The following is a 20,422-nucleotide window of genomic DNA, read 5'->3' as shown; positions in this document are numbered from 1 at the left end:
GTTCGATTTGGAATAAGTAGAGGTTTCGTTCTAAGTTTAGAAAATGGAGAACCAATCAATTTGATTCGGGTCTAATTCAAGGCTTGTATAAATCAAACCGAATCTTATAAAATAAATAAATAAATTTATTCAGTTATGTGAATTATTTTAGAAGTTTGGACAAAGATAATGACTTCTTTAGAGATAAATTAATAATTTTTTTAATTAATAAATTAATTGTCTATTATATAATTATTTTTTTATTTATTATTATTTTTAATTAAAAATATGTCGTTTCCAACTAAGTATAGGATATTGGCAACCCATGGAACTGAGCCAAAGCGACCTTAGTTTGATTTGGATTGGTTTGGTTCTATTGCCATTTCGGTTCAGTTTTGGTTCTTATGTAGTGAACCGACCTATGTTGGATCGGTTGCAATTTACCCATAAATCGAATCAAACCGAACCGAGTTGCACTCTTAACAGGAACCCATCAAATTTTTGGGTCCGTAACGCACACCCAGCGCATGTTAGAGGAGCGCCTCGGTAATAAATGGAGTCGCTTGAGACATTCTTAAAAGGGGTTCTCGAGGGTCAAGTCTCGCCTTGACGAGTCTCTCACTCTCTCCCTCCATTTTCCGACATTGCGAAATAATCTTCTGAAATACAGGAGAAAGAAAGGAGAAATGGCGAAAAATGAGACCACCTCTCCCACCACAAACCCTAAAAAGGCGAATTTGATGGATCCTCACTCCATCAAACACCTTCTCGACGAATCCGTCTCAGAGGTAACAACTACTCACACCACAATCTCTCATTTATTTTCCTCCAAAACCCTAGATCTCTCTATCTATGTCTATCAATCTTTATTCTTTCTTCTCACAGATCGTTACCAGTCGAGGATACAAGGAAGATGTGAGGATGAGCAACATAAGATTGTTTATGGGAACAATTATCATAATCATCGCTCTAGTGGCGCAGTTTTACCCCAAGAAATTCCCTGAGAACAGAGATTTTTTGATTGGGTGCATCATATTATATCCTTCTTTATGACCTAATTTGGTTAGATTTCTTGTTTTTCTTAGAGGAATGATTTGGTATTTTACTGGTGTTGTTGATCTGTAAGAATTTTTGTTTTATCTTTGACTGTTTCGCAAGTATATCTTGTTCAATGGATTGTTGCAGCTCATCATATACACCAAAGAGAAGAACGCAATTCTGTTTACTTATCCTCTCGCTGTAAGTTTTTTTTTATTTTTATATTTTATTTTTTTTAAATTTAAATTTGTGATACTCTTGATCTTTGGAAGTTCAAATATTTGCACTTTTTAGGGAATTTATTGGGTTAGATTAAAGGAAAGGTACAATCGGATGTATCCCATAGATTTGAAATCCTTGATGCTTTCTTTAAATATATAGCTAATCAATTTCATCTATGATTTCTTGAGGATTTAGCATGTGATATGTGAATTTTGGGGCATAAGATCTACAAAGTTGTTGTTTTCATAGTCATCTGAAGTTATGCATACGGTGTGCATTAAATTCTTAGTAGAACAGACTTTCTTTGAATATAGAAACTTGAGAAATTCACTGTTAACTGTAATATTGCGTGTTTTGGATTTCATGGATATGCAATACCTGCGTAATATTGCGTGCAATGTTGTTGAATAGCATATGCAACCATGTGCGATCAGCACATGCTGTTCGTATATGCAATTTCGCACAGCGCATGTGCGGTGGCATTTGCTGCAAGAATTATTTTTTTGCAAAATATGCCATCACACTCAAAGATATGTAATCACACATTGGCAGATAGCATAGTTTGGGGTATGCGATTGTAGCATATGCGAATATGCGACCGCATTTGACAACACTGATTGCGTGATTTACCTTGGAAAAGAAATATGTCGTTGTAACTATTGATATTGAATTTGATGTTGAAAACTATCTGGGGAAGGCTATTATAAATTGGTAACTACTAGCTGGTGGAAACAATGCAGATGTGTTTCTGTAACAATAGATTAATACAGTAAAGAGATTACATAGAATTACCAAATTTTGTAACGGCTCTTATGCAAAGATAAGCAACAGAAATTAATTCCTTTCCACGAACAATAAAAGTGCCCAGTCGAAGCACTATACCAGAACAATTAGCAGTAAAAAAAATTCAAATATTATAGCAGCAGAAGGATTTGTACAAATGATAAAAACTTATCTGAGGTTAAGGCATGCACTGCACAGTCTCCTAAGGAAGATCACCATTCCTTTTAGTCACACACCTTGATATGATGTTAACAAATTGCTAGATGTTCACTCCCAGGATTTAATGATCTTGATCAAATGTTAGGCACTTGACAACACTCCAATACCACTGATCTCAATGGCAAAACGCTGTATACCCTCTCGAAGAAGAAATTAAAAAAAAAAAAAAAAAAAAAAAAAAAAAAAAAAAATCTAAGGTGGAAAGATTTAGGTCTGAAAATGTAATTCAGGAAGATGTCTGAAAACGCAGTCCCAAACAGTTGCGATATCTTAGTGTGACAATAACAGTGCCCAGTCGAAGCAATATACCATAACAATTAGCAGTAAAAAAAAGTTCAAATATTATAGCAGCAGAGGGATTTGTACAAATGATGAAAACTTATCTAAGGTTAAGGCATGCACTGCACAGTCTACTAAGGAAGATCACCATTCCTTTTAGTCATACACCTCAATATGATGTTAACAAGAAGCTAGATGTTCACTCCCAGGGTTTAACGGTCTTGATCAAATGTTAGGCACTTGACAACACTCCAATACCACTGATCTCAATGGCAAGATGCTGTATACCCTCTCGAAGAAGAAATTCAAAAAAAAAAAAAAAAAAAGCTAAGGTGGAAAGATTTATGTCTGAAAATGTAATTCAGGAAGATGTCTGAAAACAGAGCCCCAAAAAATTGTGACATCTTAGTGTGACATGTATGGAACAATCAGCAAGAGGCTCAATGCAAAAGGAGACGTCATAGTCATAGACCTGCTCTCCCTTTTGCTCATCGATGGATACAAGATCAAGTCAATTCCAACGGATACAAAAGTGGGTAAAACAGAAGATAAAGGGAAGGACCAAATTAGTTATGTCCAAAAATTTGGAACTTGGAAGTTCTTAGAAGCCATGGTCCTTAGGTCAACTTGGAACTCAATACCTTGCTATGCGAGGTGGTGCGCATGCCATTTTGATCTCCTGTATTGAGCTCAAATTCTATCTAGATCAAAGGCCAAAACTAAGCATATTCACTACTTCTATACCTTTTCAGTGTGGGACTGAAAATTCTGATGAGGACATGAGAAAAATAAGGGTAAACATTGCAATGCCTTCCATTTTTGGTATTTTCCTGCACCCAAAAGTTTTAATTGTCAACCAAATGCATGAATCTCAAGTTCATACTACAAAGATGTGGGACCTACTTAGAAACACCACATGTGGGAGCCAATATTTTCGAAGGCATTGAAGGCTTACGTCTTGAGGCCTGCTTTATTGAGAAGCTCTTTAAAAAAAAAGGCTTTTGCCTTATTCAAAGAGGCATTGAAAAGGCTTATATTTTACGGTGGTACATGCCTTTTTGGCTCCTTTTGAAGATATGATGTGTTACACTTTTTCCTTTATATTTTTGTAGTGTCGTCACATAATATTTATTATGAGTATAAACCTGTTCCTGTTATACCATTTAATTTCCCTAAATGCCATATATAAACTTCAACTGTTTCTAACTCTTAATCTTCTTCCTCTTCACCCCTCCCCTCCCCTTATTTCTTCTCTATTTCTATTGCACCGGCTATACCTGAACCTACTCCCTCACTACTTCTTATGGCCATAGAGTGGTGTATGGTTTTTAGTTATCGTGGTTGTTACACTTGCAGTATTTTCTTCTATTTGGGGATTAAAACTTTGCAAGTTTGAAATATGAAATTCTGGATCTGGTGCAATTTTAGTTTGAACATGATTATTTTGGATATTAAACTTTAGAATGAAATTGTGAGTTATTATTATTATTCCCTTTTTTTTTTGAGATTTTTTCCTTTTCTTTTATTAGAATTTTCTATTTATTTATTTGTTTATCAATTTGGAATAATGCATGCTTGTGGCCTTATTCTTCAAGGCCTTGGCTTGTGTAACACTTCCCTTCATTCCTTAGCGGTGAAAAACATTGGTCTTCTCTATCTTTTGTTTTTTACTTTTTTTTTTTAACGCATGTTCCACAATTTCTTTGCAATCTTAGTAGAAGCATTTACATCATAGAGAATATTGTCCATGCAGTTGTATAGGGTGGGTTATGGTCCCCACACTAGTTGCTCTGGAAATCATCCTACCCAAAGCTTCGACAACAATGTTAAAGAGAAATAGGGATAGTTGGTCACCTTGCCTTAGTCTTCTTGAGCTTCCAAAGAAGCTTGCAGGACTACCCTTAACCGTAATGGAGAAAGATGTGTAGGAGACACATTTGCTTACCCAAGAATTCATTTTTGACATGGTCATAGGCCTTCTCTATGTTGATTTTACACATTAACCTTAGCATACCATATCTTCTCCTTGAATCAATATATTCGTTGGCTATCAAAACCCTATCTAAGATTTTTGTCCTTTTGATGAAAGTCCCTTGTTCTTAACCTATAATTTTAGGGACCACAACTTTTAGCCTAGAAGCAAGAACCTTCGAAAAATCTTGTACATCGAGCACACCAAATTAATAGGTCTAAAATCACTCAGCTCCTCTGTTCCCTCTTTCTTAGAAACTAAAGAAATAAAAGTAGCGTTAGAATTGTGATTCAAAAAGCTCCACTAATGAAAATCCTTAATGGCCAACATCAAATCTTCCTTAATAGTTTTCTAACAGAACATATAAAAGGCCATAGGAAGCCTTCCTAGACCTTATCGTCGATCGAGCTTCCAATAGCTTGGAAAACCTCCTCTTCTCCAAATGGTCTTTAGAAACCAATCCTTCATCTCTAGCGTAATGGGCTCAAGCCCTAAATTGTCCAAAAAAGGCTGATCAACCCACTCCTCTAAATAGAGATTTTGGTAGAAATCCACAATCCTTCTCTTATTCTCTCCTCTTCTAGAAAACTATCATTAACCCAGATCTTTGCAATGAAATTGGACCTCTTGTGAGAGTTGGTGATTTTTGATGAAAGAATTTGGTATTGTTATCATCCTTCTTAAGGCATTCACCCTTGATTTTTTGCTTCCAACTAATTTTCTCCAACAGAGACACTTTCAAAAGTTTCTCTCTTAAGTTAACACAAGAAGCCCTCTCCTCCACAGAAAGTGACCCTTCTTACTCTTCCTTCCTATCACGATTTTCTATCATCTCCAACAAAGATTGCTACCTATCTTCAACTCTCCCAAAGATCTCCTTATTCCAGTATTTTAGCTTTTCCTTTAGCGCTTTTAATTTTTGCCTAAACTTCGCTCTTGGTCTACCCGTTACTTCAAACTATTCCATCAAGAAGTTACCAACTCTAGGAACCTTTGTGATTAAGCCACATGTTTTCAAAGTGGAAAGGAGTTTGCCGTCTCAAGTTTACCCCCGCCTCCAAGATGATGGGAGAGTGGTCAGAAGCAGGATTTGGCATTGCTGATTGAAGGACAGACCCAAAAAGTTCTTCTCAGCTTGGAGTCACGAGAAATCTCTCCAAACGAGACAAAATTGGAATTTCCTGATTATTGGACCAAGTAAAACTTTTGCCTCCCATTGGTAATCCAACAACTCATTTCTACTCACAAAGTCAGTAAACCCCGTCAAGCTTCTAGAAAAACTCAATCCTCCACTCTTTTCAAAATTAAATCCAATGGAATTGAAGTCACCTTCCAAGCATCTCGGCCTATCCCAGTTGGATGACACATTGTCCAATTCCTTCCAAAACTGATCTTGCTCCATATCCCTTGTGGGGCCATAAACTCCTAAGAACACCCAAGACAATTTTGAGCCCACACAGTTGCAGAGGATTGACACTAACAAAGCCCCAATTGGATGATCATTTGGACCAACACAAAATTGGATAGTTAATTTGGGCAGGGTTTTAATCAGCAGATACTTATCCAGAAAAAGTTCTAATCTGCAAATGTCTTTAACAAGCAAACTTTATGTTGCCATTTGTGCATAATGTGTAGGGAGAGGGGAAATGTGGGTCATTTGACTCTTCTTTGGATAAAAGAAAGGGCTTTGGAGTCATTTTTGTTTTTTGAGATGTCCTAGTTAATGATTGGGTGTTTCTTCTTTCTCTTTAGGAATCTTTTGGGATGGGGATGGAGTATTTGAAAGGAAGATAATAATAGGAGCAATAGTTTTAAATGTTGTACTGTATCACTTATAATAGTAAGTAGAGTAGGTGGTGAGGATGAGTGAACAACACCCTTGTGTCGGTGGCTTTATCAGAGTTAACAGGCAAATAGGTTAGGAAGGCTCATTTGTTTTTTATAAGTGCTACAGGCTCCCAGAATGCATGTGGTAAATATGCCTGTAATTATAGTTTGTTTTGTAAAACCACTTCCAGGTATTGGAAAGAATTTCTGAATAATAGGCTAAAACCATTTTATGAGTTCTGTTTTAGTTTACCGTATGTCCAATGTGGCTGTAAGTATTGTCTAGGCCATGGTTTTTAGTGATGATTGTCGTAATCATTATTAATAGTGATATGGTGGTGGATCATAGCCGATTATTTTGTACATATAATAATGCTACTTATCTTGTATCTGTCATGCAATTATTTTAGGACCACTATAACATTGTAAAATTGTCTTAATAATAATTTCTTTCTTTCAAAATAGATTGTATTATGCGATAGTGCAACGTATCAAATTATAAGATATTAGGAAAAGTACTCAATGTTATAACCATTATAACTGTCAACGATGTTCAAAGTCCACTATTGCTCCTGTTCTTGACGTTATTTTTTTTCTTGGATAAAGAAAAAAGAAAGAACATTTCCCATTAACCTTGCTGCAAAAAATTGGTATCAACTTAAAATTCTTCTCTTTGGCCTGTAGCTTATCACAACACTTGCAAAGATGAGTAATTTTTGAAAATTAAATATACTATCAAACGTAGTGTTGAATTGCTGCATATTATTGACTTTTGAAAATTAAATCTACATCAATGTATTGTCGAAAAATTTGGTTACAGTTCTGTTAATTTTTTTATATTTAAATTGAGTAGCATTTCTTTTCTTTTGTACAGGGATCCTTCAACAGCACTGGGTTGGTGGTCTCTTCTAAATTACCAAGGTTCTCTGACATGTACACTCTATCGATAACTAGTGCTGATCCCAAGTCTGTTTCAGCTAAGGAAACAGTCGAGCTCACCAAGAGTGTTACTCAATGGTCTCTCTCTCTCTCTCTCTCGGTTTCCTTTTTAAGTTGTCCAAGTGCTTTCTCTCACTTTCCTAGGTGAATATGTTGCAGGTTCACGAAGGATGGAATTCTGGTGGAAGGTCTATTCTGGAAAGATGTCGAGGGACTGATCACCAAGTATACAGGAGAATCAAGGAAGACCAAGTGACTTCAAGCCTTTTTTAATCTTCTCCACTATGACACAGGAGAGAAGTCAGACAGAAAAGATTCCAGTGGTAACGTTTGATTCTTCGAATCTTTGATACTGCTAAAGAATTTTAAATCAAAACAGTCGGTCTTTACCAATTTCAAAGAACATGTTACTACATACTGACAAAGGAAAAGCCAATCAGAACCTTTTAGTTAGTTGTCACAGTTTTGCACCTGTGCTGATGATTATTTGATGCCTGTATGGAATCTGTGCTGTTTGTTTGTTAGATGAATTCCTGATTTTCCTTCAACCGCCATTCGGCACGAAGTACAATTTGCTTTCATCCTTGAAGACAGTTTTGAGAAACTAGTAGTAGTCTACTAGATTTTCGAAGGCCTTCTGCTTGCTTTTCTATATCCATCAACAACCTAATTTTGCAGGCTGTGTAGAGCTGGGTGTGGAAAGAAACCTTAACCTTCCAGCTGGTTGAACCCAACAATCATACTAAGGTCTGTCTTTGTAGCAAGACAAGTCCATCCAATCCTTTTAATACTGCATTTAAGGCTGTCAATGAATTGGATCTGCTCAGATAAACCTAATTTATTTTCTTGTTGGATCAGCAACATTTAAAATCTCGAACGCCTTGATCCAGTGGTTTGGATTGGATTAGAACTGATCCCATAAACAACATATAGATAAACATCATAAATTCCAAAAAAAATATGATAATGTGTAATGTATATAATTTCTCTTATATGCAGGATTGATCTAGAGTCACTGATATCATTGTTGATTGGTTGGTTCAGGTTCAATTGTCAGCCTTAATTGCATGAAATTATTATATATTGGTTTCTACGCTCAGGTCTCTCTCTGAAATCGAAATGAACTCTCATGTGCAAAGACTGAAAGTGCCATGATATGTACCATAAAGACAACATAAAAAAGCTAGGATTTTATCTTTTTAATCTTTCTAGATATGGGCACAATTGAAGGAAAGATCACTTTTTGGTGGGAGATACTTCTTGCACGAATTTTGATTCTAGGATATGAAATGTACCATCACTTGCATGTATTCATAGGAATCCAGCAAATGCACATGCACATGCGACATGAGGAGATAAAAGCAAGAAAAGACTGGTAACAGCTAAGTTGGTGTAAAGTTAAGCTTTTACACCTACATTATCACTTATCATTGTTTGAGGTTGTAGATTTTTAGTTACAAACAGGAGATACTGTTCAGTAGTATATATATAACATAGCAGTCCTCCTATTCTTAGTGAAACATCCATTCTCACAACAAGAAACGTGAATTGAACAACATGCACAATAGAAACATGATTCAGCATTGCACCCAACCTAGTTAACTTCATAAGAGATTTTTTTATTTTTATTTTTTTTATTCTTAAATTCTTAGTCCAATGGAAATGGAAAGTTAAAAAAATGAAAAGTTATTAAGATTGTATGGACATTGTTTCTTGAGAATTATTGCTTGGGAAACTCGCGAGTTCTTCACTTTTGAGAATGGAGTGCTAGTCATTGGATAGATCTTCTCGAAAAATCCAAAATTCAAATTTATCTTTTGTGGACACTTGGATCAAATGTTTCACTCTTTATTATATTAGGGTATGATCTGAATGCCCATTTTTCTAAAATAATTTGTGCATTCAGGGATTTCACCCTTACTAGGAGTCTTTGGGCTCAACTTGTGTCATTCAAAAATATGATCAGATGGGTTAGGGTTGTAGAGGACATAATTCTATGAACTTTAAAAAAAATCCAAAACAAATTATTTATAACCGTTGAATTTTAATTTTAAATTCTGGGGATAGGTGGAAGTTCAGTAACCATCCCTTCTCAAAACCTTAGATAAAGCTCTAAGCAAATTGGTTTTTTTTTTTTTTTTCTTTTTAATCTGAGTTTTTCCATGAAATCGTGAAGGTTATGGTGTTGGATAGCTATTGTGGTAATCCATTTGAGCAAAATGACCCTTTGTAAGGCTTAAAATCTAACTATGTTAGTAAGGAAAGTGTTTTTCTTTCCCCTTTCCCTAATGATTAGTTTGTCTCGAAAGAATATTTTGAAAACTTTGAAGTTGGTCTTACAATGAGAGTGCATTGAAAATAAAGATTTTACTAGCTGGATTATTAAGGCAAATCCAAAATCTTGAAGTGTTTAGAAAGAAATCCCTATCTCAGGTTGATTGGGTAATTTTCCCAATTATCTAAGGTCATATTTGGATTGAGAGAAGTGGAGAGAAGAGAAACTCGTTAAGAGAAGTCAAGAGAAGGGAAGAGAAACTTCATTTCTTTTCACCATGTTTGGATTGACAAGAGAGAACTAGGGACAATTTTAAAAATTTAAATTATCTTAAAAGAGATTTAGGACAGAGTTGAAATTATAAAATATTTTAAAAGGATTTCTTTCTATTTTTTTTCTCCTCTCCACGTTTGGAGAGAAAGAAAACTCACATTTTTTTTTTCTCTCCAATTCTTTTCTCCACTCCTCACTTAGCAATCCAAACAAGAGTAATGGAGAGAAATTCATTTATTTCTCTTCTCTCCATTTCTCTCAATCCAAACACAACCTAAGTCGTCTAGACCAGATTTCATAGGGAAAGACTATATTTTAGAATGTCTCCTCTTTTATCATACAATTTTTTATAGAGTAATGGTGCGGTTGACATTGGGATTTATTGAGATTTTCACATTTCTAACATGGAGGTGTACACATAACTGTAGATGCTTTTTACTCGTATATTGAGGAAACACATCTATGGTTATGTACACACCTCCACGCCATAAATGTGAGAATCACAGTAAATCCAATGTCACCCCAAGATTTTCCATTTTTATACTAAGCCCTAGTAAATGAGTACTGATGAAATAGTTTAAATATATATATCACTAATGCTGTGGTGACATTGGATTTACTGCGATTCTCACATTTTTGACGTGGAGATTTACACATAATCGTTAATGCTTTTCACTCAAAAGATAAATGTAAATGATAGGTAACCCCATGTGTTTTCAATCTGATATGCTATGTTTTCTTGAGAGATAAATGTAAATAATCTGAATGCTCCCAGTGATATGTATGACTGATTTTCTCCACCAAATTATAGGTCTTGGACTTTTGGGTAAAGTTTTTTTTTTCTTATCTTCTCTCATACTTAAAGTGTATCTTCTTTAACCTTCAAATCTAAAAAAGAATATATCATTTTGGAAAAAGACAAAGATGATTAAAATTTTGAATAAAAAATTCATGAATTTCTACAAGACAAGGGTATGTTTGATTGTATGGAAAATGATTTTCCATGAAATTTGAAATTCATGAAAAAATAATGGTAGAAAATAGGTTGGGTTGGAAAATGAAATTCTATTGTTTGATTTTACTTGAATAAAATCATGGAAAAATTATCTAAGATAGATGAAGAAGAAGAAGAAGAAGAAGATGGAGAGGACAAGGAGAAAGAAGATGAGAGGAGAGAGAGAGGCTTGAGAAATGATAAGAGGGAGGGGGGGAGGGCCATGGTGGTGGTAGTGGTAGCGGCAGAGGTGTGGGAAGGAGAATGAGAAGGAGAAGGAGAAGAAGAAGAAGACAAAGAGAGAGAGAGAGAGAAGGTGGTCGGAGATGGTGATGACGACGACGACGACGACGAAGTTAATGTGATGGTGGTTATGGTGGTGGTGGTGGTGACAGGGAAGAAGAAGTTATGAGTGGGGAAGAAGAAGATAATATTTTGGGAATGAAAAATATGAGTTAATTTTGGTGGACTTTTTAATTGGAGTGGAAAATCAATTTCCATGGAAAAATGCAATTAAATACATGAAAAATGTCATTTTCCATCATTTTTTCATATGCAATCAAACATACCCTTAGATACATGACTAAAAATAGCTTATCCTAAGGAATAATAACTTGAAGATAAAATATTTTTATCTACATTCACAACTTTAACATACTATCTCCGTCAATCTTCAAATATTTATAATAAGATATGATTTTTGAATCCTCCCTTTAGAGGCCACCCTTAGGAATTAATAACCATCCAAGGGTTGATGAGGTGGGAGTCCGTAGGTTGTGAGTTTGATACCCAGTATGAGCAGTATTTCTTCGAGACCACCTGCGAGGGTGTACTCTCACTTACCCGGCGTGTGTGATGTGTGGGCGTTGCACGTGTTCAGGGGAGGGACCCATATGCCTTGGCTCTTCCGGTCCCTCTAGTCGGACTTAAGTTCGGACACCCTCGTCATTAAAAAAAAGGTTTGATGAGATGGTTGAAAACACATCAAGAAGTGAAAGTCTTGAGTTTGAATCACCCTTAGGGGCTATTCTAAGGCATTTATCTCATAAATTATTTGGTAGGAGGAGATGGGGAGCGGATGCATGCGTCACAAGGATTAGTCGAGTGCTTTGATAGGCTTAGATACCTTTATTTTTAAAATTAAAAAGAAATATATATATGATTTTTGAAAAAAGGAGAAGAGAGAGATTTTTGAAAATGACATTACATAAGTTAACAATAATTTATCCTGGAGTTTTGAAAAAAAAAAAGTAAAAAATACGAAGGGTCTTTGGTTTGAAACTGAAGAAAAGGGTATTTAGGTCATTTTACATTAGTGGTTCATAGTTCAAACAAAACTTGGATCAGGTAGTAAATCATCAATTTGAAAACATAGGGGTGTCTCTAATATTTACCGAAAAGTGGAGGGGTATTTTTAAATCACTGTTCTTTAATTTAAAAATCTTTTTAGTGGACAACCTCAAACGTCGTTTGATGCTACAAAAGTACTTTTCTCTACGAGACCGACTCCCAAAAAAGAAATTCGCTTAAATAGTCTTGGTGACGTGGATATTTGTTGGATTTTAATTCTTGTAGGTCCCACAATCCAAGGCTTAGGGACCACTAAGAGTGGATTGACGTGACATGGGGACAAATGCAAAATTGCTGTCGGACCTAAAATTATCATTAATTGCAAATTATAAACACCTCTCAAATCCGGACTTTAAAGGCCGTTCGTGTAACTATATATATACATAGTAGGGTCGTTCTTACCTTCTTTGATTAACAGAGACGATTTAGGGTTTTTTTTGTTCTCCTCATTTTCCTTTGCCTTTGATCTTCAAGATATCTGTAGATAATCTCTGTAAATCGCTTCAGATCTTCGAATTCTGTGTTTCTTACGAGCGATCTATCTACGATTTCGCGTTAATTTATCGGATTTCTTGTTCGATCTCTGTAAAATTTCGAGGTTTCTGAGGCGGTATAATTAGGTTTTGTAAATTTCGCTGTAATTGGATTTGAATTGGAGATTTACGATGGTTAACTCAAAGGAAGATGATTTTTTCGGTGATCGCAAGATCGAAGGTTCAGATCGTGAAATTCGAGAGGTTGATGAAGTTTTTGAGGGATCTTCTGTTTGTGTTTCGACGAAGGAGATGGATTCCTCTGAAATTGGATCTTCTGGACCTTCGAGAGTGGATCAGAGGACTGTAAGAAGTTCTGGAAGTGATGAAAGGGATGGGGATCTGTCGATTATGCAGACCGATCTTGATATCAACGTTTTACAGTGGCTTCAAGCTTTGGATTTACAGGTTATTGGGGCTTGCCGAGCTGATGAGAGATTGAAGCCATTGTTGAAGCTTAATGTATCGTGTGGTATTGCGGAAGATCGATTGCTGGCTCATTTGAGTCAGGTTTGTTCTTTGGATTTTGCATATGTGGAATTATTAGATTTGAATTGGATTAATTTAGTGGAGTTGATATTGTCTTATATCGGAATCTAACCTTCTTTTTAATTTTTCATTAATAAACAGCATTTTGAGGCAGCAGAGGTTGGTATGCTAGCGAGGTGCTTGTGTATGCCACTTGTGTCCGTACGTGTTGGAAGGATCATCAAGCAAGGGACACTTTTGTGTCCAACATCTGCAAGGTAATGATTGAGATTTATCGACCACACACTTGCATTATACATGTGTCATACACTTGTATGAACTTCTTTGGTTCTGCAAAGCAGCCTATTAATTGTAGTGATCATAATATGTTTTCTAGCCAAGTACTTGAGTTGATATGTAATTCATCTTAATTGTTGATGTACACCCATCATTGTTTATCACATTTTCATCAGTGACTAAGTTTTGTTTTTTGTTTGTTCTTTAACTATGTATATTTTCAAGGTTAAAACTGCTACTATTAAGGATTGTAATGCACTACAAACTGTACATTGTTTCTGTATAATTTGAAGTCCTATGTGAGCAATATAGTATGTGGATGGGAGAGTGGGGAGACATAATTATGAGGAGCTATGATACCAATGTTATACTCTTTTTTTTTTTTTGATAAGTTATGATACCCATTTACTTCAATATGCCACTGTGACATATTCACATGATATGATGATACCAGTATCAGATAATGCATGGATAATAATTCTACATTGAAATTTTCTCAAATGATATTGTACGATTAGTTATTCTTTCTTAGAAATGCATTTGTATTTTCAACAAAAATTGTGTAAATGGTATATTGTAAATCTTTCATTTATTTTTTTGATTACCAAAGAATTTATCAAGGGGAGGGAGGACAAGGAAAAAGTGAAACCAACCCATAAAATAAGAAGCTTTGTTGCATTGTCATTTAGCTTTAAAAAAAATGTAAAGTATGATATCAAGAATTGGATAGGATTCCTACTTATCAAATTAAAAATAGAAAGAAAGAAAAGAATTGGAGAGGATACCCATGATTGGGGGATGAAAAGTTGTGTCCCAGTTTCTTGCAGTGGTTTTCTTGTCTGTACCCGTGTCTTGCTTTGGAAGTTATTATGAGTTATCTAGTGAATTGGTATGGTTCTTATTGATGCAATTCGAGGTCATGAAATCAATATTGAGTCAGAAAATGCCATTCATTGTTTTTCCATATAAGTATTATGACGATTTTTATTTTATTTTATGTAGATAGTGTAGTTTCACACTGACACCTTGATTGTTGTCTGAGTTTGTTGATGATCATTATTTCTAGTTATTTTATCGTTTATTTTTCTTATTAAATTGTCTTACTAAAAAATATCTTTTCATATTAACGACAGTTCACCAAAATTAAAGTTTGTTTTGCTTATAAAAAAAAATTGAAGTTTGTTTTTGGGTTTTAGTTAAACTGCATACTCAGAGGATTTTACCCATGAGGGTAACGCTAAAGTAGTAAAATTGGACATGTTGTGAAATGTTCTCTTAACTGATGTGTTCCAATTACTAAAGGAAGAATGTCACTAGAAAATAGTAAGACCCATTATGTTTTATGGAGTATAAAGATGGGAAATTGAGAAATAACGCTGCCATAGAATGAGTGCAGCATTGGTGACGACGTTGAGATGGATCATTGGGATACGTGGAAAGATAAAATTTGGAATTAGCACATCCAATGGAATAGTTTCAAAAGGGATAAAGTAAAGGACAATTAAGATGGTCTGAGCATATACATTGAATAAACATCGAAGATGATATCCCTATATATACATTGAATATTCAGATTTTCTATTACTCATATTTCATCTGTAATTTCACATAAAATAAATGCCACCATTAATTCTGGCAACACAGTCTGCTAACTTTATTACTGAAGATTTCAGAGACTCGTGGTTCTGGTTTGATTTGTAAATTCAATAACAATATTTTGAACTCAGTATATTGAAGATTATGTATTCTTGAAGGTGCTGCCTAAGTGAAGTGGTAGATTTTGTGTATGATGCTAGTGCCACAGACCGGAGATCAAAACCCATCTTTACACTTAAATCTTGAAATAATTTTTTTTCCTTGCCTGTATGTATTGAAGTTTATGATGGACCATCTTTTTTCCCCATTGAGGAGCTAACCAAGTCAAGGGTGCGGTTCATTTGTATGATTGCAGCACTTGATGTACACATTAAATACCCTTTGTATGTGCTACAGACGGATGTATCCTCTTGTTTTCTGGATTATATTTATTTGGTTCTGATACCATCCATCTTGATATGAGAATCTGGTATGTCATGGAATTATTCTGTGAACATGAAGATTGGTGAAATAATTATATATTGTGGCAGTTCATTAGCTGGGAACCATTCTACAACTATTCTTTTGAAATCCTTGAACTTTTCAACTATGGATTTTTTTGAAATGTTACTGGAAGTTTATGATGCATATCTTGAGTATGCACGTTATGGATGACATTTAACTTCTTTTTTCCTTCTTATTGTCTCCCTATTCTTGTGTTTTTCTACCTTGTATGTTTGGTTCAGTTGATGATTGAATTGGGATCTATTTTGATCCTACTATTGTGTATCTGATATTTTACTTTAGAGGTGACTTTGCAGTTGAAGGTGGTGATGTTATTTGCTCATAACTGTCCACTAATATCAAGTTCACTATTAAAAATAGTATGGCTGAAAAAATGTGTCCTGTATTTGTTGTTGGATTGACCAGAAGTTGCAGGATTGTATTTAAGCTTATAAATGGTGACACTGTTCATCCTTCCAAATAAATATATCTTTTGATTTGTAGGTAAAGTGGGCGTGTGTGATGTTCTATTATGATCTCTGAATTAAGAGGAAGTGAAGGTAGTTTCAAGACCCTATGTAATGTAGTTGTTTCCGGATTCCTTATTTATTATGGTGTATATGGAGTCAACCTTCAATTTTAAGTTAGAAGTCAGGAATGAATTTTCTAGTCTTTAATGGGCTATAGAAACCTTGAGCAATTGTGTTTATGCGATAACTTCAAGATTATTGTTGTTTGTATGCCATTATTTGATTTTGAGTATAAATTTTACAACTTTTCTTCTTTGCAGTATCTTCTGACATATTTGTTTATTTTTTTTGTTAGTTGAATCAAATCCACTTTTCTGTTTCTTTCTTGTTCCTTCTGTGTGTGGATGCTTGGTGAAGAGCTTATCCAGAATTATTAGTATTTAGCTTATCTTTGATGTTGAATACTTGTGGTGCATTAACATTCCTGCTGCCATCACGTGGAGTGTTTTAGCTAGAGTTCATTAATATCTGTAGGATTTTTTTTTTATTTTTCTGTTGGGTTTTATTGAGGATTTTGTTGGAAATAAAGGATGATGAAATGTTCATGAATATCTTGCTAGTACATTCTATGGATATATTGCATATGAACTCATAAAAATTATGTACACTATGAAAAAAAATTAAATAACAGAACAAGTGTACTTATAGTAGGTGTGAAAACAAATTAGAATTTAATTTTATACATATCAATTTATGCTTCTGTGTTACTTCTTTTGTCTAAATATTTCTCCATATTTGATATTCTTAAATTCAGAATTTTTTAGAGGAAAATTTTCACATGCCATAAAGTGTCTGGATGGGTCCTGGTGCCATGTTACTGGGTTTCAGTTTGACACTTCATATTCCCATCTCATACCAACATTCATGCCATGTTCAATTTTTATTTTTTATTTTGTCTTTATCTTGGCCTGAATTCTTCCATTGTGATGAGAGGACTTGGATGATTCCGAAACTCTCTTCTATTCCTGTTACAATCGTTCAAGAAAAATCTAGAGGCATTGGATTCATTTACTCTAATTTTCCCCTTGCAAGTTTCAGCTGCCTTATTAACCACTTTTTTGTATCTTTTGGACGACTTACACTTCCTTATAGTACACTTTTTTTACTTCATTTTTTAGAGGTTTAAGGGTGAAGGCCAGGTTGTGATCCCAGTTTTGTGTTTATAAACTTTACTACATCCCCTCAGTCGCACTCACACTCACACTTCCACCTTTATTAGTACGCTCTTCCTGCATGAGATTTCATAGAAACTATGGTTATTAAGAAGATATTATAGAGTACAGCACTTTATTTATTTGATTAGAAGGAAGTTGATGGAGACGGTTTTTTTTTCCGTTTTTAGTAAAACCAAGTGTTATTGATATTCTTTAACTGGAGTTCAGGACAATTGCAATTTGCAAGAATGATTGCATCTATAAACTTGCGTAGGAGCTGAAAAACATTTACAATGTCTGTAACGTTTGAAGTTTAGGACTCAATTTGATAACTCATAGTGTTGAATCTGATCTTTTAATATCAGAATTGAAGTTTGACAATAATTACTCACCGAAACAAATATATATATATATATATATATATATATATATATATTTAGCAATAGTTAAATTCCTAGAACAAACAGAAAATTAACATGTTGGAATCTGGACGTTGCACTCTCTAAAAGCTAAGAAGTTATATTAATATCCTTATTTATAGGGTTTAATATTTAGCACTTAAAACTCCAATTATAAAAAAAAAGAGGAAAGAAGAAACATATTTCCCACTTGCAGGAGCCTACTATAATTAACGTTTATAGTTTTATCAGTACAATATTATAAAGTTCATGTGCAGGCACTTTACCTGCAATTACCTTTTCATGTCAATGTTAGATCACTATTCTGATGTCTTCAGCAACTGTTTTTATGTACTTGGTTTGGTTTATCATGTAATGATCTTAAATCCCATCTTTCCCTTTTTTTTCTTACCTTGCTGCAGGGGAAATCTGAACCTCACACTCCTACCTTCATCTGATTTGTGTGTCTCATTCACTGGTGATGATGGCTGCACAGAAAGATTGGCTACGTTTGGTAGCAATGCTGAGAGCTCTGTAGTAATGATTGAAGAAATACCAGCTGATAGTTCCGGTCGCTCTTTCTTAATAAAGCTTCCCAACGGTCAAGTTTCATACTTTTGGTCTTCAGAGAAGTCAAAGCTCCTCGGAGCCGAGTTGCTAGCCAAGGTATTTTTAACTCTTATAATGAACGAAGTATCTTACGCTTTTGCATTAGTTTTGACATGAAGACTGCCTACTTATGTTTATTCTTCCCCTTACCTCGCATGTGCAGATGAAGGATTTACTTAGGAGGAAGCCCTCTCTAGCTAAACTAACTGGAATCAATCAGGCTCGCCTTGATTGCTTTTCAGTTCATCTCCGAGCTTATCTTCTTGGATCAACTGCTCACCACACACAAGCAAATACATTTGTCTCATCAACCACTTTGTTGGATACTGCATCTGACCCTCCTGAAATGGAGGATCTGAATACCCAAGTTCCACTCCCGTTATCAAATCATTTCCCCTCCCCCCACAGTGGCAACCACGCATTAGAGGACCGTCCACTCTATCAAAGCTGTCTGAGTCCAACATCAGTTCTCTTCGATGGTGGTCTTCCACAGAACTTTTCCTCTGTAAAAAAGGGGTCCAGAGAAAATTTTAGGCAGCTTGGAGACATCCATTGTAACCTTTTGCATGTTGACAGCTTGCATGTTACTACAACAACATCCATGATAGAAGTTGCCAACTCCATTGGACCTGAAAATGACAAGCTTCCAGAAGTCAGCGAACCCCATCCCTCATCTCTGAGCTTCCTTGAATCTCTTGGAAAGCCTACTTGCCCATCCTCTTCAAATCCATTGTCACTCGGACTTCCAATGTCCGAAGTTCCTGTCACAGATTCTCTTCTATTCTCCCCCTACTACTGTTGGTGCCCCCCTTCCACGTCAACCCTTCAATATGCAGTAACACCCCCACATCAGCCAACCTCATGGGTTGACTCTCTGTCTCTCCCACCATTATCATCTTTATTATCGGCTGTGAGGTCCTCAAATTCATTAGCCCCACTGAAGCCACCTCTCAATCTGGCCGATGTTCCATCTTTGGATTTCCCTGCTTTCCTGCCAGATCCAGTGATTCGAGTACCACTTCCCATCTCTTCTTTCATCACAGGTCCAAGTTCGCAGCAGATTCCAACCTTCACACCTTTAATCTGTGACCCTATCGTGCATGTTCCAATCATTGATGTCTGCTCCTCTGGTGAAGGTTACCTGGTGAGTGCAGGCCATGCGATTTCGACCACCATCCCACCGTTGCACTCCAACATTGTGAACCCATTGATATCAGAAACTGAATCAGTGTTGGAGAAGGGCGCAAGGGAGACTCTGCGGATGCTCCTGAGTTCGACACAGACAAACCCACAGTTTATGGATGTGTTGCCTGGTGGTGGTGGTGCTTTAACCAGTGCTGCTGACAATATGATAATTGCTGGAAACAGGATTGGTGGTCTGTACGTTGGAACAAGAGATGTCAATGCCATTGCGAACACCATTGCGGCCATGGGTGGTGTGGTTTCACTGCCACACACAGCAGCAGCAACCAGATGTGATGTTAGCGATCATGATTTGGAGAATCGTTCAGAGGGAGTTGGTAGCTCAAAAGGTTCGTTCACTTCAGATGATGCTTTTCGAGATGAGTCTTGTTAATTGAATGTCCAGTCTAGTCTAGTCTGTCTGCCCCGTCCCGCCAGAAAATGTAGATATGTCTTGTTTGTTGTAATCATCCAAAACTTTCCAAATTTTAATTAATTGAATGTGTTTGGACGTTTGTAGGGTGATATCAGAGAAGTAATCACACACAGAGAAGTAGAGTCCCTAATCAAGAATAGCATGTTGTGGGAAGAGATCAATATCATCTCTCCTAAACAATAAATTTTAGTCAATGTAATTCCAACGACTGCAACACTAAAATTAGAGCTTCTATTAGCACACCAACTAACCAAACCTTTTGAAATTAAGACCCTTCTTGGTACACTACAAGTCGCTTGATTTGTCATTTGTAGATGGGAATGTTTAGCTACTGTTGCGTGACGGTCACTGGAAAATTTCTTGTGAAATCATCATTTTTGGTTTTGGTTGATATGTTGCAATGGTAAAATTTCAACTTACTGAAGCTCATCAAAGAATTCATTCAAATTACAAAAATACCCTCAATACTTGTTGTTTCATGAATTTAAGAAAAAATAATGTCCTTCGATGATGTCTAAAAAGGGTAATAAGCAATGGCAATTTATCAAAAAAATGTACTTCAGAGCTGGTGGCAGGTAGGAAGTAA

The 20,422-nt window shown here is 35.6% G+C and overlaps 2 protein-coding genes across 2 annotated transcripts; both read left to right on the top strand.

The window, feature by feature from the left end:
- The first annotated feature begins 557 nt into the window (after positions 1–557).
- Positions 558–7,718, top strand: LOC147395564 (signal peptidase complex subunit 2-like). Its single transcript, XM_086450671.1, has 5 exons — positions 558–767; positions 865–1,016; positions 1,137–1,218; positions 7,194–7,336; positions 7,418–7,718. Exons 1-5 carry the CDS (start codon positions 666–668, stop codon positions 7,512–7,514), a joined length of 576 nt encoding a protein of 191 aa, XP_086306797.1. The 5' UTR covers positions 558–665; the 3' UTR covers positions 7,515–7,718.
- A 4,406-nt stretch (positions 7,719–12,124) lies between these two features.
- LOC147395563 (flocculation protein) lies at positions 12,125–19,925 on the top strand. Its single transcript, XM_086450670.1, has 4 exons — positions 12,125–13,193; positions 13,314–13,429; positions 18,032–18,275; positions 18,382–19,925. The coding sequence occupies exons 1-4, from the start codon at positions 12,816–12,818 to the stop codon at positions 19,792–19,794; spliced, it is 2,151 nt and encodes a 716-aa protein (XP_086306796.1). The 5' UTR covers positions 12,125–12,815; the 3' UTR covers positions 19,795–19,925.
- The last annotated feature ends 497 nt before the right edge of the window (positions 19,926–20,422 follow it).

This window comes from Akebia trifoliata, chromosome 8 (genome assembly GCF_017979445.1).
Source record: "Akebia trifoliata isolate Shusen 1 chromosome 8, ASM1797944v1, whole genome shotgun sequence".
In the NCBI taxonomy this organism is placed as follows: domain Eukaryota; kingdom Viridiplantae; phylum Streptophyta; class Magnoliopsida; order Ranunculales; family Lardizabalaceae; genus Akebia; species Akebia trifoliata.
This window is presented reverse-complemented; position numbering and strand designations above follow the sequence as displayed.

What these genes read in the sequence shown, in the direction of transcription:
- LOC147395563 (XM_086450670.1), top strand. Translation starts at nt 12,816, where the DNA reads ATGGTTAACTCAAAGGAAGATGATTTTTTCGGTGATCGCAAGATCGAA. An exon ending in TGCTGGCTCATTTGAGTCAG is followed by an intron (nt 13,194 to 13,313) that starts GTTTGTTCTTTG and finishes ATTAATAAACAG; the next exon opens with CATTTTGAGGCAGCAGAGGT. An exon ending in TTGTGTCCAACATCTGCAAG is followed by an intron (nt 13,430 to 18,031) that starts GTAATGATTGAG and finishes ACCTTGCTGCAG; the next exon opens with GGGAAATCTGAACCTCACAC.
- LOC147395564 (XM_086450671.1), top strand. Translation starts at nt 666, where the DNA reads ATGGCGAAAAATGAGACCACCTCTCCCACCACAAACCCTAAAAAGGCG. An exon ending in TTGATTGGGTGCATCATATT is followed by an intron (nt 1,017 to 1,136) that starts ATATCCTTCTTT and finishes ACTGTTTCGCAA; the next exon opens with GTATATCTTGTTCAATGGAT. An exon ending in ACCAAGAGTGTTACTCAATG is followed by an intron (nt 7,337 to 7,417) that starts GTCTCTCTCTCT and finishes AATATGTTGCAG; the next exon opens with GTTCACGAAGGATGGAATTC.